This window comes from Octopus bimaculoides, chromosome 4 (genome assembly GCF_001194135.2).
Source record: "Octopus bimaculoides isolate UCB-OBI-ISO-001 chromosome 4, ASM119413v2, whole genome shotgun sequence".
Lineage (NCBI taxonomy): Eukaryota > Metazoa > Mollusca > Cephalopoda > Octopoda > Octopodidae > Octopus > Octopus bimaculoides.
The window spans coordinates 129,597,686-129,619,397 of NC_068984.1; the positions used below are offsets into that span (position 1 = coordinate 129,597,686).

A 21,712-nucleotide genomic window follows, 5' to 3' on the forward strand; every position below is an offset into this window, starting at 1 on the left:
AAAAAAAAAAAAAAAAAAAAAAAAAAAAAAGGTAAATTTATTTGACAATCAACTATAAACATATCTAAAAGTTCGATCTAATACATATCACTGGTTACTGTTGGTTGAACAGAGTTGAAACAGTTACCAAGAAATACCGAAAAGCTTTTTCTTCTCAGCCTTAAAACTTTTAAGTATGAATCTCTGGTAATGTAAATTATGCACTAGATTTGAAACAGAAGAGATTTTATGTTTCCATTTGAGGTATCTCTTGAATGGAGACAAACTGAATGATGCTTTGAAACACCTTCATAATTTCTACATATATATCAATATACTATTTAAAGTTACCTCTTCAGATTTTCTATAAAAGCTAGAGTCAGCACTGGAAGTTACGATGTTTCATAGCTCTGGCTTCTATAGTAAATCAGTAGAGAACTTTAAAATACAGTATTGACTTAAAAGCCTCTAACATACTTGGTAGTATATTATAGCTGCATAGCAAAGTACGGTGCCCAACCAGCAACTATTATAATCCACGTGTTATAATAGGACTGACAGCATATTTGATTACCTTTGATTTTTTTTTCTTTCTAGAAATTCTATGATTTTGAATACTCATTTCTGATTATCTCAAAGAAATTTACTGACTTAGGGAGCATGTTTTCAAGTTAGGCACACATGATGTAAGAGAGCTATGATACACAAAACTATTGCAAAATTTATATTTCATACAGAGATGTGACAAGTTTTGCCCAACCCATGGGCTGCTAATGATGGTGGTGTATAAACATAGCAAGTTTCTACATTTCCTGAACATGTTTATATATAACAGCCAAATCTTCAAGAAACACTGTATGTTTCAAGACCATAAACTAAGAATAACATGCCTCACGTTAAAAACAAGAAAGCCACATCTGAACAAGTTCGATCTAAAACCAGTAAAGTGGATAATGTGTATCTCAATGTTGAAGACAGAGGGCCTTTAACTGTTTCTGATCCACATTCAGTTAGCTCTGCCATGTAGCTTTATTCGAGTAATGCTATCCAGAGCTAGACCAACACAATTAAAAGCAAATACCATAGAGATAATGAAGACACAAGCACACAGCTTGATGTGATCCAAAATGATAACTTACTCCTCATGGATTGAAGAAATACTAGGAGAAAAGGCATTTGGTCAAAACTTGGAAAGACAGATTCTTGGTTACTACAACTTGGATGGAAAAGTGTAAGAGATTTGGAATCAAAAAGGGAATGTTGATCTTTTTTCTAAATTAGAACAATAAAATTTTTTTAAAAGCATCTTAGGATGCTTTTGTTTCACACAAAGAAAGAATGAATCCAACAGGGTTTAAAATTAGAAACAGATACTATAAAGGCATCCAGTTACAACTATCATCTTAGCCACCAAGTATAGAGCTGGTATTTATCTTATTAATCTTATGTGGATGAATGGTAAAATCAACACCACCACCATCATCATCATTTAATGTTCACCTTTCCCTGCACAAATGAATGAAACAGAATTTGCTGAGAGATTTTCAATGGTTCAATGCCTTTTCTGTTCCCAACCCTCACCTGTTTCCAAGTAAGGTAATATTTCCCCATGACTGGATATGTCTTGGAATATTAGAAACAAAGGACACAGCTTGCATGATGATGAGGACACTCACAAATTATCACAGGATGTAAAAGCAAGGAGACAATAACTCGCACACATACAATGGGTGTCTTTCAGTTTCTGTCTACCAAATCCGCTCACAAGGTTTCAGTTGGCCTAGAGCTATAGTGGAAGACACTTGCCCAAAAGTGTCATGCAATGGAACTAAACTTGAAACCATGTGGTACCTTAACATTCTGTTTCTGTACCTCCCATCTGCAACATTTTCACAAAAATATAAGATCACATTTTGAGTTGGAGTATTTCATTTAAAAAAAAAAGAATTGTAAATAAATCCTGAGATTTCTGTTATGAGTGATGATATAACAAGAATTTTGATAGAGACAACCCTAAGGCCATTAATGGATCCATGTTTAGGTAGGCACAAATTGAGATCATATATATTGTGCAATGTTTATTGTGACACAACAAACAACAATGCACCTATAGGCAATATCAAATGCACAGTTCAACAGTCTGCACCAAGATATATAAAGTTAGCCAAAATAAAATAAATAAAAAATTCTCCTGGTTAACTTTCAGAAAAACTGTACACCTGAAAAATATGCCCTATTCATAAATTAACAATAGGTTGAGGCCACAAACATTGCTTGGTTCAGGATGAACAATAATGGAAAAAATATGATAAAGATTTAAAGTGACCTTTGAAACAAGGTCAAACCCAAATTTCAGGTAGTGAAATTCCTTTAGTAAACCTCACATTAGGTTGGTAAAGAAAAGTCAGTTTGGTTTTGAGAGTAATAAAATGCAGTTTTTATCTTCCTTCCATAATCCTGTCAGTTGCGGGATGTGTTTCGATTGATAAAGGTCAATATGGATTGGTTGCGACTCTGGGGAAAAACAAAAACACATTATATGGGCATATGTATAATCAGAAGGGAAGGAATTGTTCCTTAGTTGATTTATATAATGGTACCGAAAATCTTCAATTTTCCAAAAAAATGTAATGAAATGAAATTAAAATAATGTAAAATGAAGTATACTATTTACAATAATATAAAAATGTAAATATTCTATTTTATCTTATTTCCTTGGAAAATTTGAAGACTTTTTGCACCTGTATATACATAAACTTAGGAACAATTCCTTCATTTCTTCTAACTAACCTTAGTAATAATACACTATTCTGTACACTACCAAAAATCATATATCTCTTAGTATATATTGCAATATTTATGTTCTAACACATCTACTTTTAAGTGGTGAATATTTTACCTTTTGGTATTAATACAGCTCCTGCCACTATTTTTTAATAAGCTCACTAGCTTTTAGCCACAGCATTGCCTGATAGGGCTCTGTATTCTATGTATATCACTAGCATAGCAGCTACTGCTATTTCCAGCAGCTAGGTATCTACTATAGACAAGACCAAAAGAAGCTGAAATTACATGATCCGGTAGTCCTGGCAGTGGTGACTGTCTGCTGCTGGCAATAGTTGTGATGTGCCTTTATGCACCATAAAACCATATGAATGAAAGTTTTTCTCCCTTGATGAATATTTTAGTATATGTGTTTTGACACACTCATTTTTAAGTGGTGAGTATTTTATCTTTTGGTAAAATACTACTTTTGTTGTGCTATTTATTTCTTAAATATATATGTTTGTTCACCCACATCATGAATAATGATGATGAATATGTTAAATTTATTTGATACTGAAAACGATAATGAAATTAATATTACCAAACAAGTAAAAAAAAAAAGTAAATCTTTACCTCTGGAGATCCTTTTTGTAAAGGCTTCCGATTACTTCTGGCCGATTTTGGTGTTCTTTTACTAGAATGAGAATGTAATGGTGAATGGCCTGGAGATCTGAGAACATCAAAAACTGAATAACCAGGAGAATTGGTTAAAGGTTTAGAATCACTGGAATTTTTCTCTGATTGAGTTCTTTCACAAAAGGAAATTTCTGCATTTGTTGGAGTATTTTCCATATCTACCAACTGATCTTTGATTTGTTTGCTGGCAGGGAACAGACATTTACTAGATGAGGAATTTTTCTCAGGAGATTTTAACATGAGATTTGATCTGTTAAAATTTTCTTGTTGATTAGGATTTTCCCAGTTGGGAGTGCGGAGAATGTTTCTTTGTTTAGTTGGACTTTGACACGTTGAAGCAATATAGGAACTCTCCAATTTCCGCTTGGCAGTATTTTTTCTTTTCTCAAGTTGACTGCCACACGGAGAAGAATTTTCTATCGAAGGACTGTCCTGCTCTTCATCTATCAAGTTACACATTTCAATCTGGCTGTTTTCTGGAGAATTCACCGAATTCCAGTCCCTCACAGACTTTTTCAGCCAGTCTTTAATGGACAAGGATGGTGAACTAACTGGTGGAGTTCTTATTTTTAAACCAACAAAAGGTGGTGTACTGTCACTATATGGAGTCAAACTTTGGCTACTTTCACAACCAGAGACTGATGGTGGTGATGGAGAAATTTCTGAAAAAGAAACAAAGTGAAATTTTCAAATATTGACAGTTGAGAGATTTTATTCAGGGAACACTAATAGATGCTACCATAGCATGTACTTTGCTGTGTATCCATAGTCTGCACTGTGAAATGAACTGATCTGTTCATGTTGTGCCATGTTAAAAGCACCCAGCACACATTGTAAAGCGGTTGGCATTAGGAAGGGCATCCAGCCATAGAAACCATGCTAAATCAGACTGGAACCTGGTGCAGCTCTTTGGCTTGCCAGATCTGGTCAAACCATTCAATCCATGCCAGCATGAAAAACAGCCATTAAAATGATGATGATGAAATAATTGTGTTGTAAAATAAAATATTTTGAATGATAACTCTAGAACACAAATGCTTAAACATAAAGTGAAAACGTTAAACACTCACCATGAATATACTCCATTGCCGATCCACTCATTTCCAGAATGTCTGCAGGAAGAGAATGGCAATTCAAACGCCACATCCTCATTGTGTTATCATCGGAAAGAGTAGCAATCTGAGAATAAGACATAAAGCAATGAAATACAAAGTTACATTCATCTAATAGCAAATGACTAACTAAAACAGAACTAAGTGTACCAATATAAGCTAGCCAGAGAAGCAAGTGTAATGCCCAAGATCTTTGTGGGTCATCTCATGTTTGTGAGGATGATGTGGTCAATAGTAGTTGAAACATTTGTTTACAAGTGAATATTTGGAGGAAAATATATTGGGAAGAACATTCTACACTCTCGGAGTGGTTGGCGTTAGGAAGGGCATCCAGCTGTAGAAACTCTGCCAAATCAGATTGGAGGCCGGTGTCGCCTCCTGGTCCACCAGTCCTCAGTCAAATCATCCAACCCATGCTAGCATGGAAAGCGGACGTTAAATGACGATGATGATTCCAGAGGATTTCAACCCTGGTAAGAAATACCATGAGAAGTTTAGTGCAGTGTTTCGAAGTTGAGACACAGTTAATGACAAGAAGAGAGAGTATCAAGATAGATAGTTCAGAGCAATAGAAGCCATTTTAATTAGTAATGGTAGAACTAGTGGCCAGTGGCAGCAGCATGTTGAATAATGAATTATAGCCAATCATTTGAATGGCCTTCTCCGAGATATGGTTTACCATGTGTATATGGACAAGAAATTTTCCTTGTCTAGAAGAACAGGCTGCGATAAGCCATGTATTTTGTCTAGTGGAAAAGAAATTTAGCACTTTGAGTAGAAGTTCACTTCATAGTTAAATGCAATGTTTAATTGTGTTGCTGGATAAATAGACTGGGAGTAGTGAGAGTAAGAAAAAATTTTTTTTAAACCTTGAAGAATAAGAAAATGAAAGGCAAAAGGAGAGAGAGAGAGAGAGAGAGAGAGAGAAAGAGAGCACTAAAAGGCGAAATAGTAGTTAAGAAGAGGAAATTTAGGAACATCAGCAGATTTGAGATAAAACCTTGAGGGAAAAGAAGTAATAACAGGGGAAACGCATACAACCATGTACATACAAACCAAAATATATACACACACATAAAACAGATACACCTGCATGATACATGCACATACAACCAGATACATTTACCTAGTTATTTTCATATATGTATAGCCACATACATATAAAAGCAACACAATGGTTATAGCAAGATTTGAATTTACAATCTCATGGTCAATATAGTAATACTATTGTTTTCTGTTTTTCCCTTTGTGTTCACAGATCTGAAAAATTCAGACATTCCTTAACCCATTTCCGTTGAAACACACTGGTTTGTTTCAATTAATTTTGAAAATAAAAGAATTTAGTAAAATAACCTCGTTATTATCATTAATCTGGCGTTTGAAACAAATTAACGTGAAATTTTAATAGGTGTAAAATTTAGATCACTCTAGAACAAGTTGTATTATAGATACTAAGGGTGATCGCAGGTATATTGGTATCAAAAGGGCTAAAGTATATTCTGAAGTTAATATTTTACAACTCACCATCTTGAGTCAAACACAAGAAGTACAACTTTGTTTTCTAGCTGTACACAAGTCACAAGAACATTTCCAAAGATACTTACCTTGCCAAAATCATGTTGGGACCAAGTAACAGCTGTCACTTCTGCAGTATGACCAGCAAGGGTGAGGCATGGATATTCAGAACCCTCAACCTAGACATTAAAAAGAGGTTTTTAATATATTAATAATAACAGTGTCTTGCATGGCTACAGCCCAATACATGAAACCAGTGAAAAAAGTGATGCATAACAGAGGAAGGACATGTTCACCATTCACTACATTCTCCTCTATCTCCATCCATCTGCCACTCTTTCACACTCTTGCAAACTTACTTAACTATCCACTCACCCTGTCCAATTTTCTATATCATTTATGTTCACTTTCCTGTAACTTGAAGGTCTCTCCTTACATATTTTCATTGCCATCTCTGGGGAGACATATATCTCCTCTACTGCAAAACATCTGTTTCTGTCCCCATCTCATACTTTAACCTCTCATTACCTGACAGAAAGCCACCTCCCTCAATACTACACCCATCTCACTCAGTTAAGGGAGTCCTGTTTCATGAGGTACTAGTGCCAGTGCTACATAAAAAGCACCTAGTATTCTTTGGAAAGTGGTTGGCATTGGGAAGGGTATCCAGCCATAGAAACTATGTCAAAGCACACATTGGAGCTTGGCAAAGTCCTCTGGCTCATCAGCTCCTTTTGAACTGTTCAACTTTGGAAACTCTAAAACAAAACAGCAAAGAGCTTGAAAATGTTTCTTTTCATATAAATCCAATGTCATCAGTCATTTGTTGAAGATAACCTGTTGAGAGCAAACAACCATTTCTTTAATGCTAATTGTCTTTAACTGCAAAAATATATCAGCAATTGTTTATTCTCCTTCAACTCTTATATGAAAGTGAATATTTCCACAAGTATATACTTTCCAAACTATGGTTTACTATACCTAATCATTATTCCGCTCTTCTCTATCTACACTTCAACACCTGATAGCCAAGGGCTTGCACAGTAAAGAAAAGAACAACAAAAGACAAAGAACAATACAAACCTCCCATATATAGGCATTATCATCATTTGATCCACTAACAAAGAACCTGCCACATGGACTTACAGCAGCTTTGATGTAAAATGAAGTATTTTGGTACCCTCTGTATGTGCGGACTACAAAATAAAACATTGAACTGGAATTACCAAAGATATCAGAACGGATCACATCTAAACACTTAGCCAAGTTTACTGAAGACATTATAAATTGATTATGTGGAGAATACAATCAAAACTGAAGGTAGAAATATGTATGGATCACAAGCAAACTACAACATAAAGGTTAGATGTATACAACATGGGGAGCTAGAGAGAATCATAAACATGGATTACAGTGGACTGTGTATACCAGAGGGGCTTGAAGGAATTATAAACATTCGTAGCTTATAGGACATGATTTCAACATGTATAAATTTATAAGGGTAGCAAGCTGACAGAATTGTTAGTACACCTGACAAAATGCTTAGCAGTATTTCACCCATTTTCATGTCCAGAATTCCAATTTTGCCGATGTCAACTTTGCTTTTCATCCTTTAGGAGTTGATGTAATTGACTTAATCCTTTCACAGGAATTGCTGGCCTAGTACCAAAATTTGAAAGTGGCTGTGTGGTAAGTAGCTTGCTTACCAACCACATGGTTCCGGGTTCATTCTCACTGCGTGGCACCTTGGGCAAGTGTCTTCTACTATAGCCTCGGGCCGACCAAAGCCTTGTGAGTGGATTTGGTAAACGGAAACTGAAAGAAGCCCGTTGCATATATGTATATACATATGTATGTGTGTGTGTGTTTGTCCCCGTAACTTAGCGGTTCGGCAAAAGTGACCGACAGAATAAGTACTAGGCTTCCAAAGAATAAGTCCTGGGGTCGATTTGCTCAACTAAAGACGGTGCTCCAGCGTGGCCGCAGTCAAATGACTGAAACAAGTAAAAGAGTAACTCTCCAATAATTCCTGATTATTTTGAAAATTAAAACAAAAACTGAATTTATTCTTTCTAGAAATACGCTGACAAACAGGGTTAGTCTAATGATTTTTCTCCTCACAATAAGTGCAATTTCAATTAATGCTTTGGTTCACTACATTATGTTGACACCAACTTCACTATTTTTTGTTCCATGCACCTCAGTTATTTTTGATACTTTGACTTTCAGGTCAGCTTAGCCTAAAGCACAAGCAAGATCCAAGTACACTGATCTGAAGAGGAATGTTGAAGGAGCTAATGAGAGCAATGCTGTTGGTACGAACAATGAGTTTACCATATCATCATCATTTAACGCCTGCTTTCCATGCTAGCATGGGTTGGACGGTTTGACTGAGGACTGGCGAGCCAGATGGCTACACCAGGCTCCAATCTGATCTGGCATAATTTCTACAGCTGGATGCCCTTCCTAACGCCAACCACTCTGAGAGTGTAGTAGGTGCTTTTACATGCCACCAGCACGAGGGCCAGTCAGGTGGTACTGGCGACGGCCACGCTCAAATGGTGTTTTTTATGTGCCACCTGCACAGGAGCCAGTCCAGCGGCAATGGCAACAACCTCGAAGACAACAAATTTCCAGTAATTTAATTTTTAGCAATTAAAAGAAATCAGAAGCTCTGTTCTAAGCAAAAAAGTACAAAGCACATCTGAGAAGCAATTATATTGTGTACTCAAATCTTCAAGAACTATATATATAATCATCATTTAATGTCCGCTTTCCATTCTGGCATGGGTTAGACAGCTTGACAGGAATTGGTTAGGCAGAAGACTGTACCAGGCTTCAGTGTGTTTTGGCATGGTTTTTATGGCTGGATGCCTTTCCTAATACCAACCACCCCACAGAGTGAAGTGAGTGCTTTTTACATGACACCAACACAGGTGAGGTCAGTTTTGGCATGGTTTTTTACAACTGGATGCCCTTTAAATGCCAAACACTTGTTGACTGGATGCTTTTTATGTGGCACCAACAGTGGAAGGGTCACTAAGTAACTTGCAAGACAAAGAGATACTTCACAGGCTTCCACAGAGTTTCATCATCATCGTTTAACGTCCGCTTTCCATGCTAGCATGGGTTGGACGATTTGACTGAGGACTGGTGGACCAGGTGGCTACACCAGGCTCCAATTTGATTTGGCAGAGTTTCTACAGCTGGATGCCCTTCCTAATGCCAACAACTCCGAGAATGTAGTGGGTGCTTTTACGTGCCACCAGCACGAAGGCCAGTCAGGCGGTACTGGCAACGGCCACGCTCGAAATGGTGTCTTTTACGTGCCACCTGTACTAAATTCACTTACAAAGAATTGGTTGACCCAGGCTATAATACAAGACACCTGCCCAAGGTGTCCTGTACTGGGACAGAATCCAAAACCATTTAGATGCAAAGTGAGCTTCTTAACCATACAGCCATGCTTGTGTCTACCTACCCAAAAACAGGGTGACCTGAGGTAAAACAACAACATTATACAGCAGAGATTGTAAGAAAACAAAACTAGACTAAATGGTGAATGACAGCCAGATAGAATTATAAAATGGTTAACTTACTGGGTTCACGAGCATATGTAGCAGAATTGTAGAGGTAGACAGAGTGATCTTTACATGTTGCAAACAAACGACTAAGACTGGGATCAAATGCAAGGCTGGTGATCCCTAAAAAAGATTAGATAAGGATAAAGAAGTTAATAAAATAGAAACAATCTTATATGTTTTTAAATAATAATAAATCAGAGCTTTACCAAACAATATATTCATATGCGAGAGTTTGTACAAGAGTTGTAAGTATAAAGAACTGTTCACTTACCAAAGTTTCTCATTGCATTTTTGCTGCACATAAACATATTTGCAGGTACAGGGTCTTGGTTTAGACTGCTGCACTTTCGCAAGTCCCAAATCTTAACAGTGCTGAAGAGAGAAAAGATAGAAATTGTCAGAAAAAGTCTCTCACAGACTGTATATTTTAATGTGACTATATTCAATATTTTATGTGTCCTTGTATTCATGTCATGCTGTGCATCTGTGTGTGTGTTTGTTACAGGAAGCATTTGTCACTGCACAGTCATGTGCTGTCATTATACGTTTTTGTATCATTGAATATATATGACTTGAAGGTATGAGTGCAGCTATTTGCATTTGTATCTGTATATATGTGCATTTTCATAGTAGTGGTGGTGAACATGTATGTATGGTGGCAGTTTTGAACATACAGTATAGCAGCAGTGGCAGTGCACATGTGGTATGGTACTTACACAACACAATGTGATACCACAGCTGCTAGAGATCTGTAAAGCATTAACAGCTATGGTAGCTTGACAAGTAAAGAACTAACCTATTAATAGCTCCAGCTGAGGCCAAGAGATTGTCTGTCTGGTAGAGGACAGCAGTAACACTTTTTTCTCGGTTATCCTGGAATACAAAATGGAATACTATGTAGGCAAACTGTACACCAGGAGTTTGGATTTTCTTACATAGTGTAGGCTGACGTTCTAGACAAGATACATTATTCTGCTATCATTGACAACATGCACAACTTTCTTTGTAGTTCAATGATAAATCATCTAAATAGTGAAGACAAACCATAGTAACACCAAAATAAATTAGAGACAAGCCACTTATTATTAGAGACACAGATGCAGGCATAGCAATGTAGCTGAAAAGTTTGGTTCCCAACCATGTGGTTTTGAGTTATGCCACACAGTATAACACCTCAGGGCAAGGGTCTCGTACTATAGTCCTGGGCTAATCAAAGCCTTGTGATTGGATTTGGTAGATGGAAACGGAAAAAAAGACCACCTGAAGATTGCAGAAACATAAAACTCGAGTTGCAAGACAAACTCACAGCTTCAGGTTTAAAAAAAAAAAAAAAAAAAAAGTCATATCTTCCACAACATGTATTGAGCACTCCTTTCTTATTCATTCAACAACAATATATAATCTCCAAGCAATCTATGCTAACAGGGGAAAATAATGCACTGATCTCTGAAAAGATACACATAAATAAACCAGTAAATCTAACATTAACTTTTCTTACATTGTTTTTATTCCTGCAGTTTCTTTTCAAGTGCATAGCAGGTCCAATGGAATGTGCATTCTTTATGGCACTCACACTTCTCATGTAGCCATCTAAGAAAGAAAAGCAGAAACATCACTAACTGCTATGAACAAAATTTATTATAAAATCTAAACAACATGTAGTTATTTGCATGTATGAACAACCAGTTTCATACAAGTATTGAGGAGGGCAATGACAATTCACAGTAAATGTAAAGAGTGAAGAAAACTCACTTAGTGATTAGGGGCAGGAGTGCATTGGCACTCCGTCGCTTACGACGTCGAGGGTTCCAGTTGATCCGATCAACGGAACAGCCTGCTCGTGAGATTAACGTGCAAGTGGCTGAGCACTCCACAGACATGTGTACCCTTAACGTAGTTCTCGGGGATATTCAACGTGACACAGTGTGACATGGCTGACCCTTTGAATTACAGGCACAACAGAAACAGGAAGTAAGAGCGAGAGAAAGTTGTGGTGAAAGAGTACAGCAGGGTTCGCCACCATCCCCTGCCGGAGCCTCGTGGAGCTTTAGGTGTTTTCGCTCAATAAACACTCATAACACCCGGTATGGGAATCGAAACCGCGAGTCCGCTACCCTAACCACTGGGCCATTGCGCCTCCACTGGTGCAGGAGTAGATGTATGGCTAAGAAGTTTGCTTTCCAACCACCTTGTTTTGAGATAGGCTTCACTGTGCTGCACCTCGGGCAAATGTCTTTTACTATAGCTTTTACTGGATGGCCAAAATCTCGTGAGTGGATTTGGTAGATGGAAACTAGAAGAAGCCTGTTATATGTATGTATCCTTGTTTTGACATCGTGATATGGTTGCAAATGAGCATCATAATACAAGCAATGCTGTTTGCTTCTAGTTTTTGATGACAAACACATCTGACCCTGAGGAAATATTATCCTACAAGGAAACAGGCTGAAGGTTGGCAACAGGAAGGGCATCTGACAGTAGAAAATCTACATCAACAAAAATCCATCTGACCCATGCAAGCATGGAAAACCAGATGTCAAACAATGATGATAATCCAACTAATGATTGCCACTCATCTCCAAAGCAACTCCATTTTCCATGTCATTATGGGTCGTGGTAACATGGGGAACTCCTTGCAGTTTTGCTCCAAATCTCTTATTCTCCAGGCATGTAGCCACATCATTATTAAACAACTTTATTAATTCTAACTTCCCCCAGCATGTTATATATTTTATTCACCAGCTTGTGGTTGACTGGAGGGACAACAAAATAATCTAGCCTTTCCTCAGATAATCTTTTAGCATTTGAAATTACTCAGTTAAATGTAATTCTTATTTCTTCACATTGCTTTGAATTTGTCATGCAGTATCTTGAGGTTTGAAAGATTTCAATGATCTGATTGTTCATTATAGCCTCGAGCTGACAAAAGCCTTGTGATTGGATCTGGTAGGTGAAAACTGAAAGAATCCTGTCATATATATATATATATATATATGTATGTCATTGTCTGTTCCCCACCACCGCTTGACATCTGAGGTTAGTTTGTATGTCCCTGTAACTTAACAGTTTGGCAAGAGACCAATAGAATAAGCATCAGGCTTAACAAAAAAAAAATAAGCACTAGGGTCAATTCATTTGATTAAAAGAAATTGTTCAAGAGTGCCACAGTCTAATGACTGAAACCAGTAAAGGATAAAGGAAGGATCTCAAATCTTTCGGCAATGTGAGGATCAGAGAATCAATATTTATAAGTTACATGTCCCATGCTGGTGACATGTAAAAGAGTCAGGAAGGGAATCTAGTCATAGAAACCAAGCCAAAACAGACTGGAGCCCAATGCAGCTTTCTGGTTTACCATTTCCAGTCAAACCATCTTACCCATGCTAGCATGGAAAATGGATACTAAATTATGATGATAATAGTGACATTACCTCTGGAGTTGACTCTTGAATCGTAGATCAGAATTTGACCATCTCTTGAACCAGAACAGAAAACAACTAGAGAGGAATGGAAAAGTAATTACATTTAGTTACCATCAACACAGTACTTCGAATCAATATAACAAACATTAAAAGTGTATGAGTGATGCACCATAAATTAAGCTGTCCTGAATTTGATTATTGTTTAACCCTTTAGCATTTAAACTTACTAAATATTCTACCAGTTCTATGTTCAAACCAGCCAGATCTGGCCACCCACACTTACCCTGCAATGTCATTTCAAAAAAGCAAACAATCACACCACGATCAAAATCTTAAGGCTGTAACCATCTGTAAATCTATTGAATAAACTAATTAAATTTACTAGAAAAATGAAACAGTTAAAGTTCCGTCACATTTATTACACAGCTTGATTTCCTTGAACTTGCTGGCCTTGTGCCAAAATGTGAAATCAATATATATTTCAAATATAGAAGCACAGGCATGGCTCTGTGGTTAAGAAGCTCACTTTGCAACCGCATAACTTTGGGTTCAGTCCCACTGTGCAGCACTTTGGGCAAGTATCTTCTACGATAGCTCCAGATGACCCATTGCCTTCGGAGTGGATTTGGTAGATGGAAACTGAGAGAAAGCCTGTCATATATATATATGGGCATTACTATACATAAATGCCTCACGCTAGGAGAGACTCTTAAAGTCAAATATAATTAATCAATTATTCCCTTATGAGGTTTTTCACACTAACTACTTGATAAATTCTTATAAAGATTTTATCCTGTTTTTAAATTATATATATATATATAAAATGGGTTTAAGTAGTGAGGAAAGGCAAACAACTAGGCAATGCAGGACAAGGACATTTAATTTTATCTAATTCAATCTAAAATTTAGCTATATAACGAATGATAAAAACGAGACTAACTTTACCATTCTTTATGCAGCTAAATTTTTGACTTAATTAAATGTCCTTGTCCTGCATTGCCTAGTTGCTTGCATTTCATCACAACTGTAACCTATACCTACTGACTCAAAGGGATGCCACTTATAGCCATGTTTGAACAAGGCAATCACACAACCACAACTTCAATCACTGTTCTAACTGGAATTTTGGTGGAACACCTATTTGAGCACTTGGAATGCATATCTATTAGTTTGAGTTATCTAGATGAAAAACCATCATGTGTGTGTGTGTGTGTGAGTGTGTGTATATATATATATATGTATAAGAATATGTGCCCTCGTGTTTGTACCCTACTGATGGTATTCTATTTTCGTGTCCCTGTAACTTAACATTTGCAAAAGATACCAATATACCAATAGATTAAGAACCAGACTTAAGAAAAGAAGTAATGGGCTTGATTTGTTTGACTAAATACTTGAAGGCAGTGCCCCAGCATGGCCTCAGTCCAATGACCATAACATATATAGGATAGAAAAAATAAAAGATATATACATATTACATTAAAAGATTTTAAAATTTAAGAAATTACAATTGTTAGATGGACTGAAACACACAGATTTAACACTGCGACTGTGTCCCTTAAATGTCTGTATTTTCTGTTGGCTGAGAGCATCCCATAAGACAATAGTCTGATCACCAGAAGCAGTAAGCAGTTTGTGTTCATTTTCCATCCATGCCAAATCAAAGATGGCATTACTGTGTGCTGCCCAATCTGGAAAAAAGAGAAGATAATACATTTAAATTAATAATACAGGCCATCAAAGTTAGAGCAATTAAAATTTCTTCATTTCACACCCAAAATGCTTTTAGCGTCAACAGAAAAAAAAGAAAAAAAATTGGTAGAGTTAAAGGGCGAATATACTGAAAGGTAGATAAGAGGTGGGAGGATATCATCATGGTTTAACGTCCGCTTTCCATGCTAGCATGGGTTGGATGATTTGACTGAGGACTGGTGAACCAGATGGCTACACCAGGCTCCAATCTGATCTGGCAGAGTTTCTACAGTTGGACGCCCCTCCTAATGCCAACCACTCCGAGAGTGTAGTGGATGCTTTTACATGCCACCGGCACGAAGGCCAGTCAGGCGGTACTGGCAACGGCCACACTCAAAATGGTGTATTTTATGTGCCACCTGCACAGGAGCCAGTCCAGCAGCACTGGCAACAATCTCACTCGAACGTCTTTTCACGTGCCACCAGCACAAGTGCCAGGAAGGTGACACTGGTAACGATCACGCTCAAATGGTGCTATTTACGTGCCACTGGCACAGAAGCCAGACAGCTGCTCTGGCAACGATCATGCTCGAACGGTGTATATCACCTAAATGTTTCATTCTAAACCAGTGGTTCTCAACCTTTTTTTTAATTTAATTTTTTTTTTTTACATATGGACCCCTTTGATTACCATTTTATTTTGGTGGATCCCCAAAGCTAATCAATAACAAGTTTTATACATACTCCTTTCAAAATTCCTATTTTGCTTCTCACACAGTAACTTGTGTAGTTTGAACTATGTATAATGTTAGTGAAAGAAACATCGTGTGAAAAACCAGATCTAGCTGGTTTGAACATAAAACCGGTAGAATATTTGGGCTGGATATGACTGGTTTAAATGCTAAAGTTTACAATGAATAAGCCATTCCTGCAGCAGTGACTTGGGAAAGGGTTAGTTTGTCAAAACCAAAAATTACAGTTAGGATGATTGGATCTATTTCAAAACGGGGGCACCAGTTTTCATTTATGTTTTATGTAGTGTTTTTGGTACGGAAAGACTTTCAAACTTCGTATACTTATCTATTTTGTGTTATAGAACAGAAAAAAATTTTTGTAATTGAATTTATTTCATGTAAAAAAATTGTCTTATTTCGATAATTTCTACTAATCACTGAAGTCTATTCAGTTGAAAACTGTTAGCGCTGTAACGGTGTATATCGTATTAATCCCCTAACCTTAACCCTAACTAACTCTAAAATTGTTACACACATAGATACGCACAGCGTAATTTATTATATAAACAATATATGCGTATAAATTACGATTAAACCGGATGAAATATGGCACAGGGAATAACATTTTTATGACCGCCCAGCAGTAACTCTATTGAGCTGAATTGACGTCAGTGATTGGTTGAAATTACAGAAATACGACAACTTTAACATGGAATAACTTGCGATGTACATTTTTTTGTTAAGAAGACTAAGAGAAAAAGATGTTTTATATGACACATTCTATCAGTGTCCCAAGTTTCAAAGTGTTTCGTTAAGAAAATACTGGTGCCCCCGTTTTGAAATAGATCCTGATGATTATGTGGTCGACATTTGATCATGCTGCAAGCAGCTACAGGCTTTGAGAAGATTTAACTCATAGTTAAGAAGGTTTACAAGATACAACAGTTTTATGTATTAGCAGTCATTACACTGTATTGTCTGCAACTGTGCCTTGATAGGCTTAAATCATTTCCAAAATAATTCCAGTTTATCCCCGTAACTAAAAGAAGCATCTGCTTTAACTTTGTTCTAAATATTAATGACCTAACCAGATACTGATCAAATACTTACATTTTAAGACAGCTTGTTCACCATATTTATTTGTGTCAAATAAAATAACACAACCGTTTTCATCCGAAAGACCAAGAATGTTAGGGGTGGATTTTACTAAGGATATAGATTATACAAAAGATATAGATTAAAACAATTCAAATAAGGAAATTTTTTAAACAAATTACAAATCTAATCTTTACAAGCACATACATAATCGCATACACATACCCAATTCAAGGGAACCGCACAAATAGTAGCCAAATCTCTTGCAAATTTCAGTACTCAAACCCCACTGCTAAACCCTTTTCTTTTAAAATATGATCTCATTATTTCAGTTAATTTTGAAATTTATGAAAAATTTAGTAAAATAACTGTCATTATTAGGCTGGAGTCGCCTTCCTGGCACTTGTGCCAGTAGCACGTGAAAAGACATTCGAGCAAGATCGTTGCCAGTGCCGATGGACTGGCCCCTATGCAGGTGACACATAAAATACACCATTTCGAGCGTGGCCGTTGATCGATACCAACATCGCTTCCCTGGCACTTGAAAAGACATTTGAGCGAGATCGTTGCCAGTGCCGATGGACTGGCTCCTGTGCAGGTGGCATGTAAAATACACCATTTCGAGCGTGGCTGTTGCCAGTACCACCCGACCGGCCCTCATGCCAGTGGCACGTAAAACACCCACAACACTCTCGGAGTGGTTGGCGTTAGGAAGGGCATCCAGCTGTAGAAACTCTGTCAAATCAGATTGGAGCCTGGTGTAGCCTCCTGGTCCACCAGTACTCAGTCAAATCGCCCAACCCATGCTAGCATGGAAAGCGGACGTTAAACGACGATGAATTTTGATGGAAAGTTTCCATTTAAAACAGGAAGTTTGTATTATGAAATTCAGGGTGGTCTTGTGTGGGTTGGTATCAAAATGGTCAAATAAGGCAAGAACAACCATTGAATAATGTAATACTACAGGACCCTCAGAATAGTCAGGACTGAAATACTCTTGACATAAGTCTGCTTGATCACGACTGACCTGGAGCTAAATAAAAATTATAACATGTATTTGTCTGGTTGAGAATGACCATTCATAGCAACAGCCAAGCCCAGCTGTGTCAGTAATAGACCTTTTCAATTGCAGAACAAGAATGTCATTCCTTTGGATTATTTCTGACAACACCTTAGCTGGTAATCCAAGATAATGGCAAAACTTACTACCCTTATCCATCAGTTCCAACAAGGTTTAATGAAAAAGGAGAGAGATTACTTAACTAGATTTGGCTGCAAAACCAGCAACTTTTATGGATTTCCCCAAATCCACAAAAGTAAAGCCATAAGCGAGGCCAGCAGCAAATCAACATTTTTAGTCATAAATATTGCACATCTGAGAGATCTCAAAATGAGACCATTTGTGGCTGGTCCCCTATGAGACACACAGACTTAGTAACTTTGTTGACATCTTCCTAAAACTTATTCTCCAACATATACTGAGTTTTATAAGAGATGATTTGGACTTTTTAAAACCCTTCCCCAAACAAAACCAGCAAGGACTCTCTTCTGGTTTCGTTCGATGTAATAAACCTCTACACTTCAATTCCTCACGAATAAGAATAAGATGGCATCAGAATTTTAATGAATCAAAAATTAGATCTGTTCACAGAAAAACTTATAAATACACTGATTCCAAAACACTCAGTTATAAGCAAAAAACCCTGTACGTGAAGGAAAAAAGAACCTAAGATGACAGAAACAAAACCCCTTTAATTTCTTCCTTTCTTTTTTTTCTCTCTTAACTCAGTATGACCGAACTTTTGGTGATCTACACTTTTTATATTCTTCGCCTATCATTTCTGATATTATTGAATCTTGTGAACATTTAATCATTTAAACATGTTGATCCACATTTTGTATATTACTCGATGAGCATTTTTGATATTATTGAATTTTATGACCATTTAACCAGGTTTTCTACTTCGCAATTTAAAAGCCCATACGTTTATACCATTGATAAATAAAAAAATTGTTGAAACTACATTTGTATGTAAGTAAATAAATTTATTTAAAAACAAATACAAGTTTTTCAAATTTAAGTGCATTTTCAACAACAAATTCTACATTTTTCCTGTGTAGAAATACACCTTATCTTTTTTCTTTTCTGTTATATACATACACACACACAAACAGATAAGAACATAAGTGAAATACCTTACCTTTACTGAAATTACAGGCTAATGGAGGAACAGCAGCAATCTGCAATAATAAAAGAAATTTCAAGAAAATATCTAATACTGATATAAAACACTATATATTAATGATACACATCTATGCTGATACCCCTGACAACCCCCACCATCTATCTCCCACTCACCAATTACACCTTCACAGACTTACCTGCAAACTGTGTCCCAGTCAAATCTCTTCTCCACAACATATCTTCCTAACAGCTCTCCCTTCCCTCTACAATCTCATTCATCCAATTCAATCCTTGGTTTTACACCACTTATACTGGCAAATCTTCACCATCCTTCTCTGCAACTAAGGTAGCCACGTATCTCCTCTACAGCTAGACAATGTTCTGTCTCTCTATTGCATTTTAACCTCCCATCACCTGGCACAGAGCCACATCCTTCAATATTTACCCACCCCTTAGTGTTGCTGGTGTCATGTATAAAGTACTCAGTACACTCTGTAAAGTGGTTGGCAAAGCATCCAGCTGGAGAAACTCTGCCAGATCAGACTGGAGCCTGGTGCAGCCATCTGGTTTGCCAGTCCTCAGTCAAATCGTCCAACCCATGCTAGCATGGAAAGCGAACATTAAACGGTGATGATGATGATGATGATTAGAAAGGGCATCCAACCATGCCAAACCAGACAGTGAAGCTATATATAGACCTCCGACTTACCAGCTCTTTTCAAACCATCTAACCCATGCCAGCAGGGAAGACAGACATATGATGATGGTTCCATATACTCTTTTAATGGCTGAATGGAGTGTTATATAATGCTGGAGAATTGCCTTTTAGCCAATTATATTGACCATATAGCAGTTTGCCTGGTGCTTATTTAATCAATCATGTTAGAAAAGAAAGCAATGCTGAAACTGTCAGACTGAAATGCTACAAGGAAGTTTTGTTCAGCCTCTACAATGACATAATATATACACACACATACACACCAAATGTCACTCAAGTATTTGTGAGGACAGGACACAACTGGATCAAACCTGGAATCATATGGTTGCAAAGCAAACAGGTTTAACCATGCCCATACCCATGTGTGTATACACTCTCCCACAAGCCAAATACTAACTTGTGGTATTCATTTGTCAAGGTGCAAAGATACCCATTCTTAATTATATCGCTATCTCTGCACCTTGACAACACTAGAAATCTGGGGGGTTGGGGGAGAAGGAAATCGATTTAAATCCTTCAGATAGGAATAGAGAGAAATATTTTATTGTGTGGTGTCATCTAAATCAGGGATTTTCAAACTTTTTGACTTGCGGACCCCTTCATATTTCAAGCTTTACCTTATAAACGCTTATGAAATTTATACATAAATATTTGCTTAAAATAACATATATTTTTACATTTATTTATTTAACAGTATTTAACAAATAGGTTTATTGTCAATTAAAAAACATATAAAATCAAATTGCCCATAAAAAGTATTTGCTGTCCACGGACCCCGTCTTGTCCTTGCTGACCCCAGTTTGAAAACCCTTGATCTAAATTATAATAAATAGAAATTGACATTAAACTGATGGCATTTCATGCCAGATTTAAAAAAAAAAATCTTTAAATTACCTGAGAAACTTGGCCATAAACATCCAAACTGGAACATTTCAGATTTTTCAATACACTAACAAGAGGTAGTTTAGGCACAGGGCAAAGTGCTACAATATAACAAAGAGGAGGTAAGAGTTACATGTATGACTTATCATTGATGAGAATCAAAGCTTTCAAAAGGCCTAAAAGTACAGTTAAAACGAGGTGAGAGTTTGAACTTCAGACAGTGACAAATCTTGGCCACAGCATTCCATGAGAAGTCCCAAAAGAATGCTGTGTAGTAGCTGTCTACCAAGGAGAAAGCTGGGAGTTAGGAGGTGGAGTTGAGAAGACAAGGCCAAACCCATAGAGTTGCAGCAGATGTTGACAAGCTCTTCTCTATGCTTGCTTACAAGTACATAGAAGGGGTAGACCAGGGTAACATGATGCTGTACAGCTGTGTAGATGAGAGGAGGACCCTAAAATACAGGGAAAAAGTAATTTTCAACATTCTCTCCAGATGCTCCTGAACTCATATATACTTTACAAGGAGCAGACATGCCATGCCTTGATAAAGGTTTTGTGCCTTGGTTGTTGAGGCCTTGATGAAGGACTACATGGACCAGAGGAGTTGTCCCTCTGAGGAGACTAGATACATGGTCACCATCACTCAAAACAAAAACGACTGTTGTTGTATTCGTAGTGGAATGCTTGGGGGACAAAAAAGATCCAGGACCTTGTGTCAGAAGTGTAAAAAAAGGCTTTCATGGACCAGGTTTCCCCAAACACAAATGTGAGTTGGTATATATTATTTTTGCATAAAAACTTGCGTGTGATTTAGTTTTACTGGTACATAGTTATTTATTTTACATGTATTGTGTTGTTTTAGGCTCTTATTGTGATAGAGTGTATTGTACTATTTTGTTTATAAGCTTTCATATGTATATTATATATATATATATTACTAATAGTTTTAGGCACTTATTTGTTTTCTACATGCAGCCATCAATTTCAACAGAAATTTTTTTCTTTCTTTTGGTCTTTTTGGATACACATACCAAAACACCTCGTGTCTCAAAGAGGTTAACCCCCCCCCCTCTGAAATTCGACAAGCGGTGAAAAAAAAACACTTTTAAACTTTCATTAACTTTTACATATGCATAATCAGCAAAGCATTCTTTATGCTGGTTTGGTAAAGATTCCATAGTAGCAATTCTGCAACAAATTTCTATTCATTGAAACGACATTAAAAAAAGTTTTTGATCGACAAATAACTTGAGATTCAAAATTTTCGTTTGATAAATTTTATTTATGCAAATAAAGAATTATTGATGTTATTGCATTTATCATTTTTTTTAA

At 36.8% G+C, this 21,712-nt stretch overlaps 1 protein-coding gene across 1 annotated transcript in view; it reads right to left on the reverse strand.

Annotated features, from left to right (window-relative positions):
• Positions 1-37: 37 nt before the first annotated feature.
• LOC106872475 (denticleless protein homolog) overlaps positions 38-21,712 on the reverse strand; it is a 22,401-nt gene continuing 726 nt past the window's right edge. Inside the window, exons 2-15 of the mRNA XM_014919491.2 lie at positions 20,393-20,481; positions 18,797-18,836; positions 16,611-16,706; positions 14,583-14,765; positions 13,084-13,149; positions 11,151-11,242; positions 10,449-10,525; positions 9,924-10,024; positions 9,668-9,772; positions 7,152-7,264; positions 6,158-6,247; positions 4,512-4,620; positions 3,379-4,103; positions 38-2,493 (exon numbers count right to left, since the gene is read on the reverse strand). Of these exons, the coding sequence (XP_014774977.1) occupies positions 2,440-2,493; positions 3,379-4,103; positions 4,512-4,620; positions 6,158-6,247; positions 7,152-7,264; positions 9,668-9,772; positions 9,924-10,024; positions 10,449-10,525; positions 11,151-11,242; positions 13,084-13,149; positions 14,583-14,765; positions 16,611-16,706; positions 18,797-18,836; positions 20,393-20,481 (1,940 nt within the window). The 3' untranslated portion in view covers positions 38-2,439. The remainder of the gene's footprint in view (positions 2,494-3,378; positions 4,104-4,511; positions 4,621-6,157; positions 6,248-7,151; positions 7,265-9,667; positions 9,773-9,923; positions 10,025-10,448; positions 10,526-11,150; positions 11,243-13,083; positions 13,150-14,582; positions 14,766-16,610; positions 16,707-18,796; positions 18,837-20,392; positions 20,482-21,712) is intronic.